This window comes from Amphiura filiformis, chromosome 11 (assembly GCF_039555335.1).
Source record: "Amphiura filiformis chromosome 11, Afil_fr2py, whole genome shotgun sequence".
Classification (NCBI taxonomy): domain Eukaryota; kingdom Metazoa; phylum Echinodermata; class Ophiuroidea; order Amphilepidida; family Amphiuridae; genus Amphiura; species Amphiura filiformis.
In genome coordinates this window covers 42,754,281-42,775,407 of record NC_092638.1, presented here as the reverse complement: position 1 = coordinate 42,775,407, position 21,127 = coordinate 42,754,281, and the positions used below count along the sequence as shown (strand labels likewise).

At 33.6% G+C, this 21,127-nt stretch overlaps 1 protein-coding gene across 1 annotated transcript in view; it reads right to left on the bottom strand.

The window, feature by feature from the left end:
* Positions 1 to 21,127, bottom strand: part of LOC140164866 (myosin-16-like) — an 83,480-nt gene that overhangs the window by 43,434 nt on the left and 18,919 nt on the right. Inside the window, exons 4-7 of the mRNA XM_072188247.1 lie at positions 14,850 to 15,006; positions 9,423 to 9,450; positions 5,524 to 5,638; positions 222 to 314 (exon numbers count right to left, since the gene is read on the bottom strand). Of these exons, the coding sequence (XP_072044348.1) occupies positions 222 to 314; positions 5,524 to 5,638; positions 9,423 to 9,450; positions 14,850 to 15,006 (393 nt within the window). The remainder of the gene's footprint in view (positions 1 to 221; positions 315 to 5,523; positions 5,639 to 9,422; positions 9,451 to 14,849; positions 15,007 to 21,127) is intronic.

Here is a 21,127-nt window from a genome sequence, read left to right as displayed (position 1 = left end):
ATAAAAACAAAAGACGCTACAAACAAAAGAAAAAAAGGAAACACCACCACCACAACAACAACAAATATTCACGTGATGAAATCAGCTAGAATGGTTAATATACTGAAACAGAATATGTAATTTAGTATAAAGGACAAAGACATCTATGATTTGATGTATAGTTGTCGTTGGGCCAACCATTCACTGCACACTGAAACTACTCTGGCCGTCATGTTACTCACAAATCGGGAAGAGTTATCGTTCCTGGTAGTCTTGGCATTTCCCATAGCTTCCAAGGGCGGGTTAGCTTGAATGACTTGGTCCTCAAGATTTCCCTACAAGTTTCCATTGATTTGATGGAAGAAACAGAGGCATGGAAATGGTTAAAATGGTAACATATTGAGTGAATGTTTCATAAGATTTGGTACTTACAAAGCGAGATGAGTTGTCGTTACGGGTGGTCTTGGCATTACCAATTGCTTCCAGAGGCGGATTTGCCTGGATAACTTGGTCTTCTAGATTGCCCTAATTGCAAGTGATTCAAATCAAATTTCAGCCATGTGTGCAATTTGTAAAATATACATAATAATCATAATCATAATTATAGATAATAGAAAAGCGAAAGTTGTAAAATTTATAATATATATGATACGTTACAATAAATCAGCAATCAATCAATGATGATGAGCGTTTGGATATTATAAACATTACCGCACAGTGGCGCTTTCCCAGTAGCTGGCGATGGCAATGATGCCGATCTCCATGCTCCTTGTTCTTGATGTTGAAATAATGCCGTCATATCCAGTAGTTACACTAACCTATGAAGAGCTAAGTATTCCTATAGAGCCAGATATACATACTTTGCTTTGCTGAAATAAGGATGCAATGTATGTGGCAATGCTTGCATGCTTTCATAGCATAATTATTGTACCAATTTGATGCAGGATGTTGCATTCCGGTATGGTAAAGGTAAATAGTAATGTAAAATTGGTAAGAATCGGTATGGTATATAATGGTTTACGCAAGACTATCCATTGTGGTGAGCATCGCGTCAGTACCTTTCATGGGTTATTATAGCGAAAGTGTGCATTTCTCTAACCAAAAACGATCCTATAATTCGTCAAGGTCATATACCTACCATGCATGGATCGTACTATTCTATGCGTGTATGAAGTGAGATTTACGACTGTTCAAAACTATATCTACTGTATGTATCTACTCAGTATTGACTTATTATAGAAATGCAGCAACAAAAAGTTTGAAAGGTACTGAACGATTTTAGGTAGAATAGAGGAAGGAATAGGATCAATTGTCGTGTCGGGAAAAAGTGAATGTGCAGATCAATATCGCGAATCCAGTGGTGGTTCAGAAATATCAAGATTGTAGAGTCCCAATATTCAATCACAGCGATCTATTTATTTTTCAGATTGTTATTCACAATTAGCGATACAATTTTAGTTATATCGCAAGCAGCGATCAGAACGCAAATTGTCCAACATTTTTAAATCCACCTGACGACAACTCTTTGCAAAATCATTTTCAAAATTTGAAATATAAAAATCAGCAACGAATTTGCATTCAACGTATGCTTCTAAAGTGATCGAAATGAAAACAAATAATTGTTGAAATTTGTTCAAGGTCTTGAACTGATAATGAGATAATCTTGTCTGTAATTAACTCCATTACCTAAAACTCACATACGCATGTGTCAATAGCTAATAATTCTTTAATCTATCTGACACAAGTAATAGTAGCATACATCCGATGTTTCTGTAAACTCCCTTTCAAAACAGTTTTCAGAAAACAACATGTATTAGCTTTCAAATACCAAATATTTTCCATTTGATGGTAAAATCAAGATAATTAGGGCGACAAAAGAATAAATTAAGATTGTCAAAAAGATTTTTCAAGTATCAAATATTTCAATGAACGATTTTTGAAAAATATGTCTGTATTGTGGAGATTATTTTAATTACCAAATTTAGAGCAATCGCTTATCTGATCGTTTGTGAATGAAATAAATCTTGAATTGCATAAATAGTATTAACAACTTACGACAGCTGTAATGTAGCTTCATAATTGAAGCCATCCATAGTTATACAATGTATAAACAGAATATACGTTCTATTCATACAACAATGACCCTCGTATTGTATCCCGCGTTATTTAACTACATTTACAGCCACCGTTGAATACTTTGATCGAATATTGGTACTGTTTTATAGATCTTGACAAACCAAACTACTTCTTCAAAGTCATCGCTCAATCCCATCACAGAAGTGATGTCAACTATTGCTGGAATGCCTTACTAACAAGCACTACTTATGTATTTATATATTTATTTTACTTAACTTTATCTACATTACATTTTACTTACATATAACCTCTTCATGCTCCACCCACTTACATCCTTTGATCGCAGTAAGCACTATTGCTGTTGGGAATTTGATACTCTTGAAGAGCAATAATGTATGTTTGTATGTTTAATCAAATCAAAATTAGTATTGTTACCGGGTTTTTTCCTCTTATTTCCTGACAAAAGTTATCGTTATTCGCAATTACGAGCTTTTCTTTGTAACGATGTCTTCGTCAATATTTTAGTTTCTACAAATTACGATAACGTAGGTTCACTTTTGGAATTGTAGTAATTAAATCGGATAGGCCGCGTCTCATATACACAGAAAAGTGTAGTAGTATAGATTTAGAATTGTAATACTTACAGTAGCAAATTCCCATTTTGACCAACTATACCGAGGCACAGATTAGACTGTGGAGCTCGGGTTTAGTCAGCCAATGCTAGATAATATCATGATCAAGATCACCACACGTTCGGGTCGAGAAGGCGCGATGCATCATCTTAACTCCGAAGCCATCGAAAAAATAATTTGAAAGTGGCTAGAGTTAACATGGTGCAGCGCACGAAAACAGCCAAGGCTTATACTAACCACTGGGTCAAATATACCTCTTATTGTCTTTATCATATATGGTGAGGATAATTAACGTGAAATGTACATTCTTTGAACAGTTGAAAGAGCTTTATAAATGATATGATGCCATCAAGCAACATTCATCATTTCGTAATAATGGTAAAAATAATGAACTTTCATTGCCAGCTCATATGTTTGTACATGCATTTACCCTTATCTTGCATATTCATTTCACGGAACTTTCTAAACAGTAGTATGTACTATGATGCTATTATTGATTGGCATGGTGTTTTGGACTATCGCTTTAAAGAAGCCATAGTGTGAAAAAAAGCAGGAACCATACATGCAACAGTAATGAACTCTAAGATGGATTCGTTAATAAGAGTAGAAACATGGTTATTTACTAAGAGTGGGAGACTTGAAGCAACTGAAATAATAAATAAATGAATAAGTTCATCTTTAAAGATTCTACAAAAACTGAGAAATGCACCAACAGGTTTTGTTTATTAAAATAAAGATGATAAAACAGTTATTAAACAAATTTTTCCTCTCAAAGTGAACAAGTTTATTTTATCTTCAATATTGACTAAAGTCTGCATTTGTGCCAGGCAGCGGTATTCACTTTGGAAATAGTTGAATACACAATAATAAGTTCAATGATTTTGAGTAAATCTTTTTTGTTTTCTCGCATTAATAACTTCTTCCCCTCCCATCTGGATATTTTTAATCTTACCAAGTAACACTAACGTTCCTTTTTCTGGCCTTCTGGATCATGATTTGATTTCATTAACCTCTAAAAATATTGTTCAAAATTGCTTCAAGTATATTAATGAGAATTAGTAGAAATCTCTTCCGGATGCAAGCATACAAGTAAGACCTCAGCATAGCTACCATACTTGCTATCCTATCTCTATCTTCATAATCTTGATGGAGATGTATAACAAGACGGTGGAGATCAGAAGCTTTACAGATAATCACATAAGCAGAGATCCCATGATACGTCGATATTAGGAGCTGTGCAATAAATATGAGTCCTGAGGGAGGGTAAAATTATGGGGGTGGAGGGAAAGCCGGGAGAAGCAAAATGTTTGGCAACCCGAAAGGGGGACAAGCGATTTTTGGCACACATGTATAAGGCACCTTTTAAAAGGTTTAAAAAGGCTTTGGAAAATGGTACGAAACATTTAATATACACAATTTCTGCTCGCTACGCTCGCATTTTATAATCTAACCCATCAAAAAGGTTTGCAAATCGGGATCCAACAAATTTAGTATGTGGAGAGTGGGGGAGCAAAGATTTTTAGGCAGGCCAATGGGGCAAGCAATTTTTGGCAGGCCGAGTGTGGGAGGGAGGGGGGCATGCAATTGTTTGCACGCTGTTTGAACATTTTACCTCCCCTGGGGCTCATAATTATTGCACAGCCCGAAATGTATGGATGGGATGGGCTTTGGATAGCTAGGTAGAAAGGTACCAACATCGTCTTTAAAAGACGTTTAAACTTTATCTCTCTTTTAACTTAAGATAATGATTAAGTCCAATATCTCAACCAAAACTATGAGAACCGAGTGTTTATATTTTGCTTCTTTGTTTGATTTTTTATGAATTGTATTAAATCAAATGAAGTTGCTCATTGATTTCAGCTTCTGTTTTAATGCTATATAAAACGTATAATGTGCGATTTGCTCACAGCGACGGCCTCAAGTTTTCTACTTTTCTACTTTTTGCACGATTGTAATACCCAATGATGTACTTATACCCTGTAAAAGACTACGCCTGAAATGCTTTAATTTTTATAACAAACCCTGTGATCCTGGGTTTATTTACCAACCCTCGAGATTATCAAACTCGGTGGAAGAGAATGCGTAATCATTAATATGCGGCTTAAATAGGTTGTACGTCTTGTAAATTAAAACTGGACATAATTTATCCAAAGCTGAAACTAACATATTTGAAGAGGGAATCAATTTTTAATGCAAATCGCACATTATTGATTTAACTGGTTATGTTTGAATTTGTCAGTCTTGTTTTAAAGACAAAAATAGTTAACATGTGCAAGTTTCGAAAAAGAGTTAAATTATAAATCTGCTGTTCGCTCTTGCAAAATCATGTGTGATTGTTAGGCCTTAAAACTGCAAATCGCACATTATTGATTTAACTCGTTATATTTGAATTTGTCAGTCTTATTTTAAAGACAAAAATAGTTAACATGTGCAGGTTAAAAAAAAAAGTTAATTATCAATCTGCTGTTCACTCTTGCGAAATCATGTGAGATTGTTCAGCCTTTAAAAAGTAGCTCATACCAAAAAACAGATTGATATCAAAATGAAATCCAAATGGTAACATTTTAAGAACACTCAGCAAACTGGGCAACAGTAGAAAGTTGTCAGTTTAGATTGTTTTACTCTTCCTTAAAATCGTTTGAGCACAATGGAATATTAGTATATCCGGTCACAATGGTGCTATGAATGTTAGTAAATAGAGTTCGAAATATGAAAATGAATGCCAAAAGAAATGATTGAAATGATTGCATGCAGGTATGTAATGACATTTAGAAATCATAGGCTAGGATTCTAAGAGGTGTTGACCCGGTGGCTAGTATTATTTAGGCATAACTACCTTCTTCCCTTTAGCCTGAGGATCAGGTTTTGCGCCTGCTGAGGCACTAGCAATGTTGGCAAAATACTGGATGACTTTTTTGGTGTTTTCCGTCTTTCCCGCACCAGACTCTCCGCTGGATATGTGTAAAATGATTGAAGGAAAGGCAGGAAACAAAACAGGTCAAATATCATGCACATTTCATTTTCGTAAACTTTCATTTTTTTATGTAAAAGTCATATCAGTGTTGCTGGAACGGTCACGTCAAACTGGACAAACCCCCGGAAGTGATTTGAGCGTAACAATCCACCCCGTTTAAATCAAATATGAAAATAATTATGTATATTGTCCCACGTGAATTAAAAGTGTCGTTGTATTGAATATTAAAATCAATATGTAAATAGTTCATCATTAATACAAACTAAGATTTTGTCCCGGAATGTCATTCAAAAATTCATGAACTATCGTTACTGTGTCTGCAGGCTCAAATCACCATGGGGATTCTTTGGAAATAATTTGTGAGAACATGATGTTAATAAAGGACGAACATGCACATGATAATTATCACAAAATATTACGAGTAAAACCACAATTTTTCAAGAGAAATAGACCGAGGAAAAGACAGAAGAAAAGTCGACCAAAAAAAGGTTGGAAATTGAAATGTGATTTTAAATGTATGTTGAGCGATATAGACGAGTTGACATGTGTTTACATTTGGTACGCCCTCTGTTGGTCTGAGATTTAAAAAATGCAGGGCAAAAGACCACAGCCAACTTATTGATCAAGGGCTATATAATCACAAAATTGTTTTGCAAGTTTGGTTTGGGGTCTGCCATAAACCCTGCTGTATTATTTTGCCTTTTGTGAAACAACAGAGGGCGTCCTCAATGTAAACATTTGACATCAGTGGTAAACTCGTCTACACCGAAGGACTTAAACTGCATTTGGATAATAAAAGGTGAAGAAAGGTGTTGGTAAGGAGATGAACCGTTGCTTTACATATTATATCTTTTCATCTGACCCATTTGGGTCATTGGGGATAGTCAATTATTAATTTACAGGTTATAAGACAGTCAATGGTGAATCAAACGCACCGCTCCTACCGTGATGATTTTGGTGGGGCGTCTTAGAGGTGCCTGGCACCTGTTCGCTCCAGCCATTCACTGGACTTTTTAAAACAAATATTGTTCCTTTCATAATATTGTGTAATTTTTGATGTAACTTATGTGCAATATTATATATTTTTTTGTAATTCTGTGCCAGTGATAAAGTGTAATAAATAAAATAAATAAATAATAAAATGCATGATGATGTGGTCATTTTTCTTGCTACATTAGTGGTACCAATGTTGTTTTTGTATTTTTGATCCTGACACTCAACTTACAAAACTAAGGTTGGTGCCATTTGTTTCGACTGACCTCCTCTCATGGGCTTCAGCCTTCACCAAGAGTCAAAGGACATATTGAAGGGGAATTTCAAAGTGATCCTTTTCGAGTGTAATATTGATGATAGGGATTGACATTGGGTATGGCTTTACCATATTATTCAAACCAGGTTTTAAGTTGTGGTTTACAAAATTCATAATATTTTGATAACATCTTTACGTGCTTGAAAAGTGATGCATAATTATCTTTATGTGGCAAAAGCTTGGAACAATTATTAATTAATAGTAATAGACTAATTTGACAAGGTGTTCTTGTCCTGTTCATTTTCGACCTCTGATTTGCGACAAAAATATCTTTACGTTAGATATGAAAAGTGAATCTATCGCCCTCAACGGCTGCATGAGTTTTACGCAGAGGTAAAATTAATCGCGTCGAAACTTGCTGCGTGCGGAACATTTAGGTTTCGTCCCGTTTGAGTATTGTTTACGAATTAAACTGACATCGGGCATGAATGACTTATGGTTTATTTGCCTTGAACACAAATGAAACTGAGCGACACCGTTTTGGTATGATAGCTTGTATAACATATAGTAAGCGCAAGTAACTTTTGCACGAAATCTTGTTCCAACTTATAACCACCTATGATGCATCACCTTTAGTATGTTAAAAGTAGTGGTCCAGTTAATCATGCTTTCTTTGAGTTTGGGAACCTAGATACAGGCTTGACATGCTTATAGCAAAGATGTTGGTCCAGGGTTGTTTAAAGTGCTTTCCATAAGAATAATATATATATTTCATTCCAAATAGAAGGGTGGATAGCATTATTGTTTTTCTTTGCATGATACAACGACATGCGTGTCGTGCACATTAAATAATAATAATTCTTTGCAGCTTGTCGGTGCTGTAAAGTTGAAAGAAACAATACATATAACAAATATACATTATTTCAAAAATTGAGGAGGATAATGAAATTACTTGTATGTAATTTTGCCTTTGTTCCCTGTTATTCATAAACTTCAAACAACATAGAAGACTTTAGAGTTTCAGACATGAGACATACAGGGTGAATCTCAAAATTGTTACAATTTTAAATATTTTTTACTAGAAGAAAGGTACACCGAAACTATTGCCCCATCAGTGGTATGTAGCATGTTGTCGACCAAGTCAGGATGTAGTTATGGGTGATTTAGAGCTTTTATTTTAAAGTGTCTGCCAATATACTGGGCATTCCAAAATTCACCTGGTCAAATTTCTATACATTGAGCCATAAACAATTCAAAAGGTATTGATCACATCACGCTACGTATAGGGGAAAGTGGACAAACTAAGATTCTCTACTTTATGTAAATCACCATAATCTTTGTGTGTATCTGCTTTCTACTGATATATGAATCGGGTAAACCAAGAATTTGTTTGGATTGTAACATATTTTGAGGTGCACTCTGTATTAATCCACATTGGAACCTGCGCAATACCTGCTTCAATAGTGGAGAAAACAGTGGACGTTGATAAACAAACATACTTATAAATAAATAACACAGCATTCGACAGGAATTAATAACCGTATAAAAATTCAAATGTATTGTGAAATATAATTTCATTAGATAATCCTATGTCATTTGATACTATTCATAATCTACCGGTCTTCATTATTTTCATTGCCTTATATTTTCGGATCATGTTTTTTTTTATAACTTTTTAGGGTAATCGGAATTGAAAATGACGATGTTAATAATCGCTGAAATAGGCCTACAAAATTCTGCCAAAAAACGTCAAAAGTTACGGTTTTATTTTGTTCATTTACGTTCAAAAATTCGAAAATTAAAATTTGGTCATTTAATATATATCAAAATATTTCACAAATGTTTTAACACTTAACACTTAAAGGTAAGAGCCTTCTTAAAGGTATTCAGAATAGAGTCAATTGGTGACAGCCACTAAAAACAATCGGTATCATTTGGTAGCTTGGAAGGAATTGAAAGGTGGCTTTTTCGATGAAAAGTATGAAGACACACTTAGTCAGGGTGTAATGTTTTGAAAATTAACACAGCATTGTTATGTCATGTTATATCTCTGTTATTATACCGTCGAGATTTACACATATTGACGAATGCCAGTATTATAAACTGTTCCGCCGAGTGCGTGTATAGCGGCCATGGACAAAACGACTCGGCGCACTGTTCGATAACGCCGCCCTCTACGGTCAGTTTAATTCAAAGTGATGGTTTTAGTTATCTGGAGTTCGTCTTTATGAGAAAACCCACAACGAATCGGCACATTTTCATGATTTTCACAATTTCATAAATATTGATTGACCATTATTGAAGATGCATGTTGAGTTTGTATTATTATAGACCTTTTAGTAGTTGGAATTTGTTATCTTTGATCATTAATTAAAAGACCATCTTGATAGACCTATTTGAATACTGAACTCAGATGGAATCTTCAAGAACATGTCAATCGAAAATGTTAATCAAATTTCAGTGGTACCGATATAAATCAGACAAAGGAATAATATCAGTTTCGGGTACTTACGTAATCAACATGGACTGGTTCTCGTGATCTGTCGATAGAAAAAAACCCGATTATTCAGAAAGGTTTAAAAAATGAGGCATAGGCACCCAGCAAACACAAAAATGTTTTTAAAACGTTTTAAAAATATATCATTAGATTTATAAAATTTACTTCGAGGACTGTTATATATCAACAATGTGAAAAATATCAAATTTTAATAATTTGTCATAAAATTTGTATTATATCGTGAATTTCAAAAATGAAAATCATTTGATATCAGAAAGACATTTTTTGCATTCAGAATGCAATTCGATATGTCTGATGTGCTCTCATGTCCCACAAAAAATACTGTCGAAACGCTCATAACGCTCATTCCAGATCCCTTAAATAACATTATGTTAGAATATTTGCAGTAGGTAATCAACAAATGTTTTTGAATGTTATGAAAACGTTTTATACCCTCTATATAACCCGACATTTAAACGTTTTCTGGCAACCTTTTCTAACATTTTGCTAATGATGTCGAAAACGTTTTGCGTTTGCTGGGCAGTTCTGCAGGAATAGGGCGAGGTTCAAATGCAAATGGTAAGCACAATGAGTGGCCAGCAGAATCGCTTCAATTCACATAAATTTTGTTTTGCACTTGGATTTGTCCTTTAAGAATTCCGTTTCGGTGGTTTGCCATATTTCCCATAATTTACCGTTTTCATTGTGATGTATTTTCTTGCTTTTTTCTCTCTGTTGTCTCCATCTATTCTTTTCCTCTCTTTCCCTTTGTCTTTTCTCATATTCCTATTTTATATTTTGTGCCTTTTTATGTTTTGGTGTTTAGTTTTTAACGTCGTGTACAGGGGTATTGCAATACCCCTACATTGAGGTATACAAATCCAACGAATTGAAGCACAAATCAAATCTCTTACTTTGCACGCCTCGAATAATGATGTTGACGCCATTGAGTGGGTACCCCACTACGCTCTACTGGAAAGCATCAAACTTCCGCAATGCAAAGCTTTCATGATGTAAGTTGTTTGCATATCTGAAACATTTTTCTTCGATGACGAACACTTTTCGATATCCCCGTTACAATTTTAAGGATGCTTTTAAATGAAAATAGGCATCGAAAAGTATTTCTTGGTCGGTAGTGTTGCATGATGTCGGCCAAATCAGGATTGTTTTCTGTGTAATTTAGAACTTTTGTTTTAAAGTAACAGTCACTTTTATACTGAGGCATGTCAACATTCACCTGGTCCAATTTCTATACTCATCTATACGTTGGGATATTTCAAAAAGTATTGATCCGATCACGCGACGCTAGGGGAAAGCAGACCAACTACTGTCTGTTCAATTAGCTTAGATTCTTGTTTTAATTCAATATTTGACAAAGTAGCGATAAATGTGATAAATAATAAATTAAATGTTGCTAAATATGGTCAGACCCAACAAGTTTTCAAGTTGCACTTGACAAATTTGATGATAAAAACTCAATTGTTTACAAATATGTAGAAAAATCTGTAGAACGTCAGGTACCATAACCTTTTCCGACGAGCTCTGGATTGAACCATTAATTGAATAGGCGCGGTAACGTAATCACTGTTCCACTTGATCATCGGATGCTCTGTGGTAATAAAACAACCAACCATAAACCCATAGGGACAGAAGGGATTTATTTATTTATTTATTTATTTATTTATTTATTTATATATTTATTTATTTATTTATTTTGTGTAGGATGTGTGTCATAATTTACAGTAGCAATTATGTTTAGATTCAAACAAATACAATATTGAACTTTGTATGCAGCACTCAAGGTTCATTGTAGACTGTCCCACAGTCTCGGTTCCATCTCTGGGTAAATAATTATTATTTTTATTATTTATTATTATTATTTATTATTAATTAGAGCTAAAACCACCTTCTCCTTCACTCCAAAGATTAAAACCAACACACCACTAAGCCCTAACTAATGGCAACAAAGTTATAGTGCTCCTGGAGCACTGTGCGTCGACGAAAACTCAATTAATCTACAAACCAACTTGTTTATTTTTTTATAATAGCTCTCCAAATCCGAATCGGGTTTATTTAATGTTATATAATCTACATTACCAGTCGTTCTCCATGGACCCGAGGGAGGGTCTAGGTTCATTGGTGTGCTTGTTTAAAATAAATTTGTAATAATTTTTGGCCTAATATTATAAAACTTATACTGGCTGCATACAAACTATACCGGTAGAATATTTTCAAATAAAAAAATTAAATTAGGTCTCAAAATATTCATAATGATTATGAATACTGCGGTATAATGGGAGGGGTGTTATACGGGAAGTAAGGGTAATTCATTGATTTCCGCGCATACGGCTTGCCATACTATGCCATATTAACGCTATTGTTTAAATTCAACGGTCTACACTATTCATACTTGACGTCGTGTACATGCGCGTATTTTTGGGGGGGGGGGCTTTGGGGGCGCGAGCCCCGGGGTAAAAGCAGGGGGCGGCCAAAACGAAGGGGCGGCGGAAGCAGGAGGGGCGGCCAAAAACGAATGAGGCGGCAAAAAGAATTAGTTAAGAGAAGAGGGCGGAAAATTTTGAAAAAGTATAAATAATTATGAAAAAATGGTACTATACATCAAATGTGTTGCTTTTAGGGCGCTAGCGCCTAAAATCCTTTTTTTCTTTTTTTTTTTTTTTTGCTCTTCACTTTTTCAAACAACCGGAAAAAAAAATTGGGTCAACCTCTTCGGGGTGTTGGGAAAGGGGCGGCAAAATTGAATTTTCTTCAGCCCCCGGGGTAGGAGCGGCCACGGTAGGCCACTGATGTACTCCCTAATCTGAGGATGGACATCTCAATGGATCTGTGTCGAGGTCGCAAACTCATTCGGTGGACCTAGATTACCTTCGATAAGCGGCCAAAATGAGGCAAAATTGAATAGAAATGGGGTTAAAAATTGAACTTTGGAATTTCAAAAGCATAAATCATGTCGGGTCTAAAAGTGTTCTATTACTTTTCTTTGATGACTTTGCCAAAAAAAAAAAAATTTCAACTATCTTAAAAAAACAAAAATCTAAGCTAATTGAACAGACAGTAGGATTGTCTCTGCTTTATGTAAATCACTATATCTTTAAAGGCTTAAATGAGGTGAGATAAAAGTCATTGTGTGGAGTAATTATTTTGCTTCCGACTGTCATGTGAGTTGGCTAAACACTGAGACAGCCATTATTTTTTAATATTTTTCTTCGGATTGTAACATTTTTTGAGATCCACGATGTATAAGACCTCTTTGTATTAATACTCAATTTGTAATTGCAAGTCCCGAAATTTGAAATATGATAAAAATAATTGGGTAACGGGGTTTTCTGACATCACGTTACAACGACTACGGCCATGTGCACCACGTTAGTATAGCTAGGGGATCCAGAGCTAAAGATCAATTTTTCCGTATATGGGGGATCATAATAGAGAAAATAAACCACACAAACATAGACGAATGACCTTTGACCGAGATCAAAGGGTTTCAAGGGTCGCGCATTTCGGCCAAAACATGAGTCATACATTTTTGTTCTCTGTGCGTTACAAATTCAGTTTTTAACGGAAATAGCTATTGGCAAGGAGATTATAAACATGGAGTGTCAATAGATTACGTAACACATTGTTCCTTTGAGGCTGATTTGATTTGCCGACAGGCTAGTCATAAAGGTGGTACCATTGTTTCGGACAAAAGGCTTCGGCCAGGTAACTGTCTATAAGTGATGAATAGAAAGTCATGTGTAAGTGTCCACTTGAGAAAGTGGTACCATTGTTCTCACTTATCCCAAAGGTGTGTTTGTGTGGGTCATATTAATAACATATCCGCGCTCAAATCTGAATCTGAAAGATTAATAGCACCTTCAGTCCGTTGACTATTGGTATTCGATCCAGATTAGCTATATAGATGGCAACTATTTCTTCCATAGGATTACACGTGTTGGTATATACGTGTGTACTATGTATATCAAAATTTATTTTTTTTAGATCAAATGGGATTTATTTATGTTTAATGGCATTAACATGTATACATGTCAACAGAAAAATCAACATTGTTTTATGTTAATATAATTTTCAATGTACGGACCCTACCATATTTGGTAGCTAGGGGTCCTAGAGACTTTTATGTTATATTATGAGGATTGCATAATCTGCTGAGCTATTCAATCTGCTGAGCCTATGTCAAACTATTCATTATCAAGATATTTTGCGAAAAATTCGGCTTGATCGGCATCACATGCAATGTTTTGGCAACAGGATAAACGCATTAGTGTAGCACTATTCACATTCATTTTCTGTTTAACATGCACATTTTATTTTAGATCACCCGCCAAGGAAACTGTAGTCCAAATAATTTGGTAATAACAACACCACGTGGTGCAGAGAAAACGAAGTTACTGCCCAATTATATCTGACAGTTTTACCTAATTTACTAAATCTACTGTATGATGTGGTTATAACTAGTCTGGAAGTGTTAACACTTTTACAGGGCATGAACTTTCAGCTTAACCGTACTTACAGACAATATAATAATTAAACACGTGTAAGGAACAGGGATGTATTTATGATATGAAGTAAACACGTGTAAGGAACAGGGATGTATTTATGATATGAAGTGAGGTGATCAAACACGTGTAAGGAACAGGGATGTATTTATGATATGAAGTGAGGTGATCAAACACGTGTAAGGAACAGGGATGTATTTATGATATGAAGTGAGGTGCTTCTCTCTTCTCATTTCTTCATATCTTTCCCCTTCCTTCTAAAACTTCTATTTGTTTCTTTCCCCTTATTTTTCTACATTTTAGTGGGGTGCGTCGCAATTACGTTAATGTGGACCCGCCCCTGTGGATTTTCTATACTGATTACAGTTGATAATGATTACCCAGCAAACACAGTTTTCGAATTTATTCGCAAAAGGTTAGAAAACGGTTGCCAGAAAACGTTTAAATGTCGGGTTATATAAAAGACATACAAAGGGTATAAAATGTTTTCATAAAATTCAAAAACATTTGTTGACAACTTACTTCAAATATTCTAACATAATGTTATTGAAGTGTTGACAAAATATTTGGCAAAAAAATGTATGCCAAAAATATTTTACAATAACATTTTAAAAACATTTTAAAAATATTGTTGTAGTGTGTTTTCATGCAAAACGTTTTAAAACATTTCCATGCCCTTTATATAACCCGACATTTTATGTTATTAAAACGTTTTTATCTAAACCAAAACCCAAACTATAACATGTATAAAACGTTTTAAAAATATTTTTGTGTTTGCTGGGTAGTCTATTCTCCTTAATTTGGATGCTCTTTATTAATTAGGGTTTTGTTAAAATGCTTAATCATTATCGGCCTTTCAAATTTAAATGTTTGTAATTTTTTTTTGCTTTGAAAAAAAAATCATGTCAATTGTATGACGTACCTTGCAACATGTCATGGTAGGCATTGTCAGCCACTGAGTAGACGTGGGGTGGCATTTCAGCTCGTCTCTTTCCTTTGTACAGCAGCACCACCTTGTCTGTGTAAATGGGCAGTCTTCGGTAGGGGTTGATGGCAACGCAGAATAGACCTGAATATGTCTGTGGAAAAAATCAAAAGGACATTAAGTATAATAATAATAATAATAATAATAATAATAATAATAATAATAATAATAATAATTAATGCAATGAAAATAAAATCTCAATACCCTATTAGCATATTTAGTATTCTTAGACTTCTTTACGCAAATCATAAACCCCAAGGTCTTGACCTACATCTCAGGAGAAGAACTGGGATATCAATACCTTGCTCTCGAAGTACACACGAAAAACACACACCAATCACCATACGGTATAACCCCTCGTATCAGTGATTTATTCCGCAAAATAAATAAAATAAACAATAAGAATAACACAATAATAAAAGTAATTATAGATTACAAAAACTATTGAGACAAGAAATTCGAAAAAAAAATCATAAAAATGATAGAGTTGTAACATTAGAGACCTCAAGTCTCATAGGGTAACCCATCTCAAGTGTAGAAACACAGAAATGTTTACATAACGTTGTGTAAGTATAAAATCTCATAATGATTAAGTAAAATCTACCTCCGAACTATGCAATATTTACTAAATTATGTATAATTTTATTCTACTACAATAATTTTACATAATTTAGTAAATATTACATAGTTTTGAGGTAAATTTTGCTTTATTATTACGAGGTTCTATACTTACATAACGTTATGTAAAAATGTTTTTGTGTGTACTGGAGGAATTTTATGCAAAACGTCTACCGATGAGGGGAGGGTTGTTGCAACCCCTGGATATCCTATATATATAATCTTAGTTGATATGAAAAGATATGCGTCTCCTGACTCTCCTCTATCCTTTGCTATCAATATAAGTATCACCACTTATTATGTCATTATGAAATCAATATGTGAGTCAGCCGTCAAGAAATATGGAAAATCCCATTTGTGCACAAAACACAAAGCAACAATTTTAGGCTAAAAAAATCGTAAAAACATTTTTAGAAACAATTTTTACCAAATATTTGGCTTAATATGAAAGGAAGGCACTATTCTAATATAAATAGCAAGTTTGAAATCAAAAGCCCTTAGAATGTTTTCATAAGAGCAACACAAAGTATGCGGAGTTACACTAATCCCCTCCCCCTCTGCCCTCTCGGGCCGAGGGTCGCCCTTACCCCGTGTTTCCTACATGTCATTTGGTGGTCAATTGTTGCGTGCGTTTTAGCGTGCTGAATAAAATCTGATTGGAAGTGGTGCAACCCTCTTCAGTAGACTGAGGGTACAGTTAACACTTCATTACAATTATAATTATTGAACTATAATTTATCTATTATTATTATTATTATTATTATTATTATTATTATTGTTATTATTATTATTATTATTATTATTTGCTTAATAGATACAGAAAAATAAACTGTTTTCAAGAATGCTCATGCTAGGATTTTTCAGATTATTAGTAATGAGTATTTTTTTTATTTAGTTAAAAAATTTTTTTATATACGGCTATTATAATTTTTATTTATATAGTTTTTTTTATATCATATCATTTGTGTGAGTAAAACAGCATGTCATGCATGTAAACATGGGTGGCCAATCGTGTTTATGATACCATAAAACATCACGTTTTCGCTTTGATAGTTCGAAGTTAATAATGCTAAGTAAGAAATTGAGTACAATGAAATATGAGTATTTTGAATGAAACGAAATTTGATCTTAGCTGCCAAATATTATAATCTAAAGACAGAATTTAGTATCGAAGTTACGTAATGTTACTATGTCAACGGGATCACGCGATAGAGTAATCAACCACGATCGAAATGATCACCACATAAAGTATATGGCACTCGAAGGCATACCAAAGTAGCGTGATCCGGTAACCAAGAGAATTACGTAACCACTTCGATGCTGAATTTAAAAGACCAGTTTGTGTCTGACATCACTGTCAATCAAACTCTCCACGACCCTTGATTGGTTAGTAGTGCGTAAAGGAAGGTTTATTCATCTGGTGCCAATCGGAGAAAAGGAATCACAGAAAAATCACGGTACTTTTACATTGTTGATATGGTGCCTTCAGGAAAGAAAGTTTCCCATTACTAAGACCTAACTTTTGAGACGGTTTGTATATTTGAAGGTATAAAATCAACCATAAGAGTTGCTGGTTAGCCCTGTTTTACCGCCCTGTTCAGAAACTCAGTGCCCGAGTTTGATTGACAGATGACATCAGACGCAAACTAGTCTTTTTAATTCAGTCTTTGATTATAGTTTCTTTTGAGACTAGTCGTAAAATGTACAAACATTTTCTGTTGTTTCATACGAAAAATTACATTCGAGCTTATGAAGATTAACTATGAAAATTACAGTAAACCGTTTGCAACGCCATCCAAATTAATGCAGATGCTTGATTATTTTTACAATGTTAATTAGATGATGAAACTCGTAGTTAATGACCTCTTCACCAGCATACTAGGTATGTAAAATTATACCATCACCATCATACATCCTCCCGATAAAGATGCATGCAGCATCACTGGGATGACCCAGCACATATACATTCTTGACATATCCATTGGCATAACCTAACCATATATAGACGTTACTGTGTGTATGAACGAAAACCGCTACTGCTTTGGCTACACACGCACGTGTAGGCACACCCCATGTAGCCACTAAGACAATCTACAGTTTCATATGCCTAATTGACACAGATCATTTTGAAAGGCGTAACATTTGTTATAGTTAACTGTCATGACCACTTTTAAGTTTTCAAAATTAAGAATGAAATATATTTGTAACAGTATTGGAAATTATGAAACGTTAATAGTATACGTTTAGTTTCAAAAGTTTCTAAGCTGTTTTATTTTTGTATTTAATATATTTAATATGATAAGGAAATTAACCAAATAAAGTGATTTAAGAACAACAAAAAGGCACCATAAGGCACCACAAACAATATAATAAATAAATAAATAAATAAATAAATAAATAAATAAATAAATAAATACAGACATAAAAATTAAATAAATTTAAAAAGAACAACATAGGAGGCCTGTGTATAAATGCGTATTATAAATACAAATCGAATTCTAACCATGCTTAGTTTAATGATAAGCATCTAAAATCCTTTATTTAGAAAAATAAAGTTCTAATGTGCTATTATGCTCAATCTTTAATGGATCAACTCGCCTAACTTCATTGAATGACTCATTGTAACATCATAAAGATGGATGGCGGAAGATACCTGTAATTAACTTTGGTATCTCCCTTTCGAAAGGTCAAAAGTTGCTAGCAACCTACATTCAAATACCACGACAGTGTACATGCACTATGATCCAACTAAAAAAATTTTACCTCTAGTGTTCATAGTACAAAACAGATTTTTTACATGTATACTATATTTTGTGGAAAAGGTACTTTTGAAAATGTTGGTTTGCTTCACGTTAATATCATTTAACATACAGCGTATATCTCACAAAATGTTACAATCTAAAGAAATATTGAAAATATAAAGACTCTCTTTGTTAGCCCGATTACTTAACGCAATTGCTTGTATCCATCCAATTTTAAATCATGTTAAGGATCTACATCTAATGATATGCTGATTTGCATTTATAGAAAAATCCTAGTTGGTCCACTTTTCCCTATGCTAGCGTGGTGTCATCAATACCTTTTGAATTGCCTATGGCTGAATGTATAGAAATTGGACCGGGTGAATTTTGGCATGCCTAGTATATTGGCTGACACTTTAAAATAAAAGCTCTAAATCACACTGGAAAACCCTATAAAAAATAATATATTTTTGTTAAATGTACCTGCTTCTTTAGTCGAAACCAAAATATTTAAAATTGTAACATATCTTTAGATACACCCTAGTAGTAGTAACAATCATTATTTCCTTAAATGGGATACATGATGGGTTTGATTGGTAAAGTAACCAAGTCTTGTGGCCTGATAAGAGCACGGAGGAAAATGTGTAGGCCTATACGTGTACATTGTATTGTATTAAAATTTAGGACCCGAATATGGCTGGGACTGGGGACTGAAATGTACATGTACTTCGGATTTGATGATATTTTGTCCATCATTATACTTGAGAAGTTTAATCATTTTTCTATTTGTTAATTCCGAAGCAATAACTATTTATTTGCGTCAAGCCGGAAACAAAAACAAAAATTACAATTGAGAGTACAAAACAAGCATTGGTATAAGAAATGTTGGTATAAGAAATGTTACCAAATAATGTGAAAATATACCGTGTTGATATAAACCACACCTTTTATCATTTTTGATTAATTTTCCATTTCCAATTTCAATTACATAATTAATGAAAGGGTTAGGATCAAAAGTATTGTAATGTATCCCAAAAAAAATTTGGTTAAAAATATTCTTATATTTTCACTCCATAGACCGTACCAAAAACAATTTAACATTATTGCAAAAAAACATTTACAATCTCACAAATGTATCAACTACCAATGTTTCAATATTCTTCTCTTTTCAAAATGAACTAAGGAAATCTATATTATTAGTTAAACAAATACTATAGATAAATTTATAAGTAGGAAGTCGTCAGAATAATTTATTTTAAGCGTTATAATTTTGGACTAATCAAAATGTATACATAATCCAGAACATATTTTGAATTTAGTAAGTATTTCTATTATTTCTGAGTAAAGAACGTTTCTTGCTATCCACTAATATAAGGATGTCATCCTAATATTAGCTTATTTTGGTTTTAATATAATACATTCGGAAACCCTTCATTCCTCAAAGCAGTACCCACAATTTCTGCTGTATTAAAATGTAAGGGCTTAGCGAAACTCCAGTAGAAATATTCAAATAACCTGAAGCGTAACCATTGTTTATTATACAATTCTCAATATCTGTATAAAACAGATTGATCCATTTATCTGCACAAATCATCCCCAAAACCATAGTAATTTTAAACCCCGAAATGCACAAATCCCATTCTAATGTATCAAACGCTTTTTCGAAATCTATGGAGAAAATCATACCAGCACATTTCTAATTTTCAGAATATTCCATTATATCAATACATTTTCCAATATTTTCCCCAATATATCATCCTTTCATAAATTGTTTGATTTTTTTTATATATATTAAGATGTTGTTACTTGCCAGGTGACAACTTTTCTCTGCCTTTTGTCACATGTTAAATTCATGCTAAAATATTTAAACAAGTAACAAAAAACAACATTATTGTTTCTTAAATAAATAACATATTTGAACACTAACCAATGAATCCATCCATATGGATAGTAAAACCTAACATCAAATGGCCATTTGAAACATTTATGTCCTAAGTATATTTGTATTCGAGGATAATGACGCAATTGTTAGTTTAATAATAAGTCTACAGTACCCACTTCAGACTACGTATTTACTTCTTGTACAATGTTGTATCGAACTTTGTACACTGTGTAATTATATAGACAAATCAAACCACTTCATTTTACGTTTACATGTTTTGTTATTAAGTACTGTTGTAATTGTTTGACATGTATGATATTCATAGCATAATACTTCTTGGCTCTTTGAATGATATGAGCTGTAAAAAATGTATATTCTTTTTCATTCCAGTGTATTTTGCATAAAAGTCTTGCAAGTTCTTCTTTGCTCCGTACCCTTCTTGTTGTAAACATGGTAAAGCGTCGCACTATTGTATAACGTTTACATATTATGTGTTACTATGTATCAAACATTTCCATGTAACATAATTGGCACTGTATTCTTATTTATTATTTTTAGCTATAAATGAATTATTAGATATTTTTAAGAGCTAACCACCGGTCCATCTCACACGGGATCTCACAGCAATTAAAGTTTGTTTAGAATGTCACATCCAGACCTCAAAAACTTTTCTGACCGGATAGAACAAAGTCCACTTGGAACAAATACAAACTATTATCCAACAGTATTTACCTATACAACTTTAAAACCTTTTTGTCATCAACAACGACATTCTTTGGCTGAATGATTTTTGAAAAATCCAGAACAGATTCTTTTGTATTGGTTTTATAATTGAAATGTACTGTTGGGTAGTTTTATTATGAGTAAATGATGCGATATTCTTTTGTGGGTTGATGTACGGTGCAAACTATAGAACATTTGACATCAATTCAACTCATATATTTAACAATTTGTAGCTTATGCTACCGATTCCA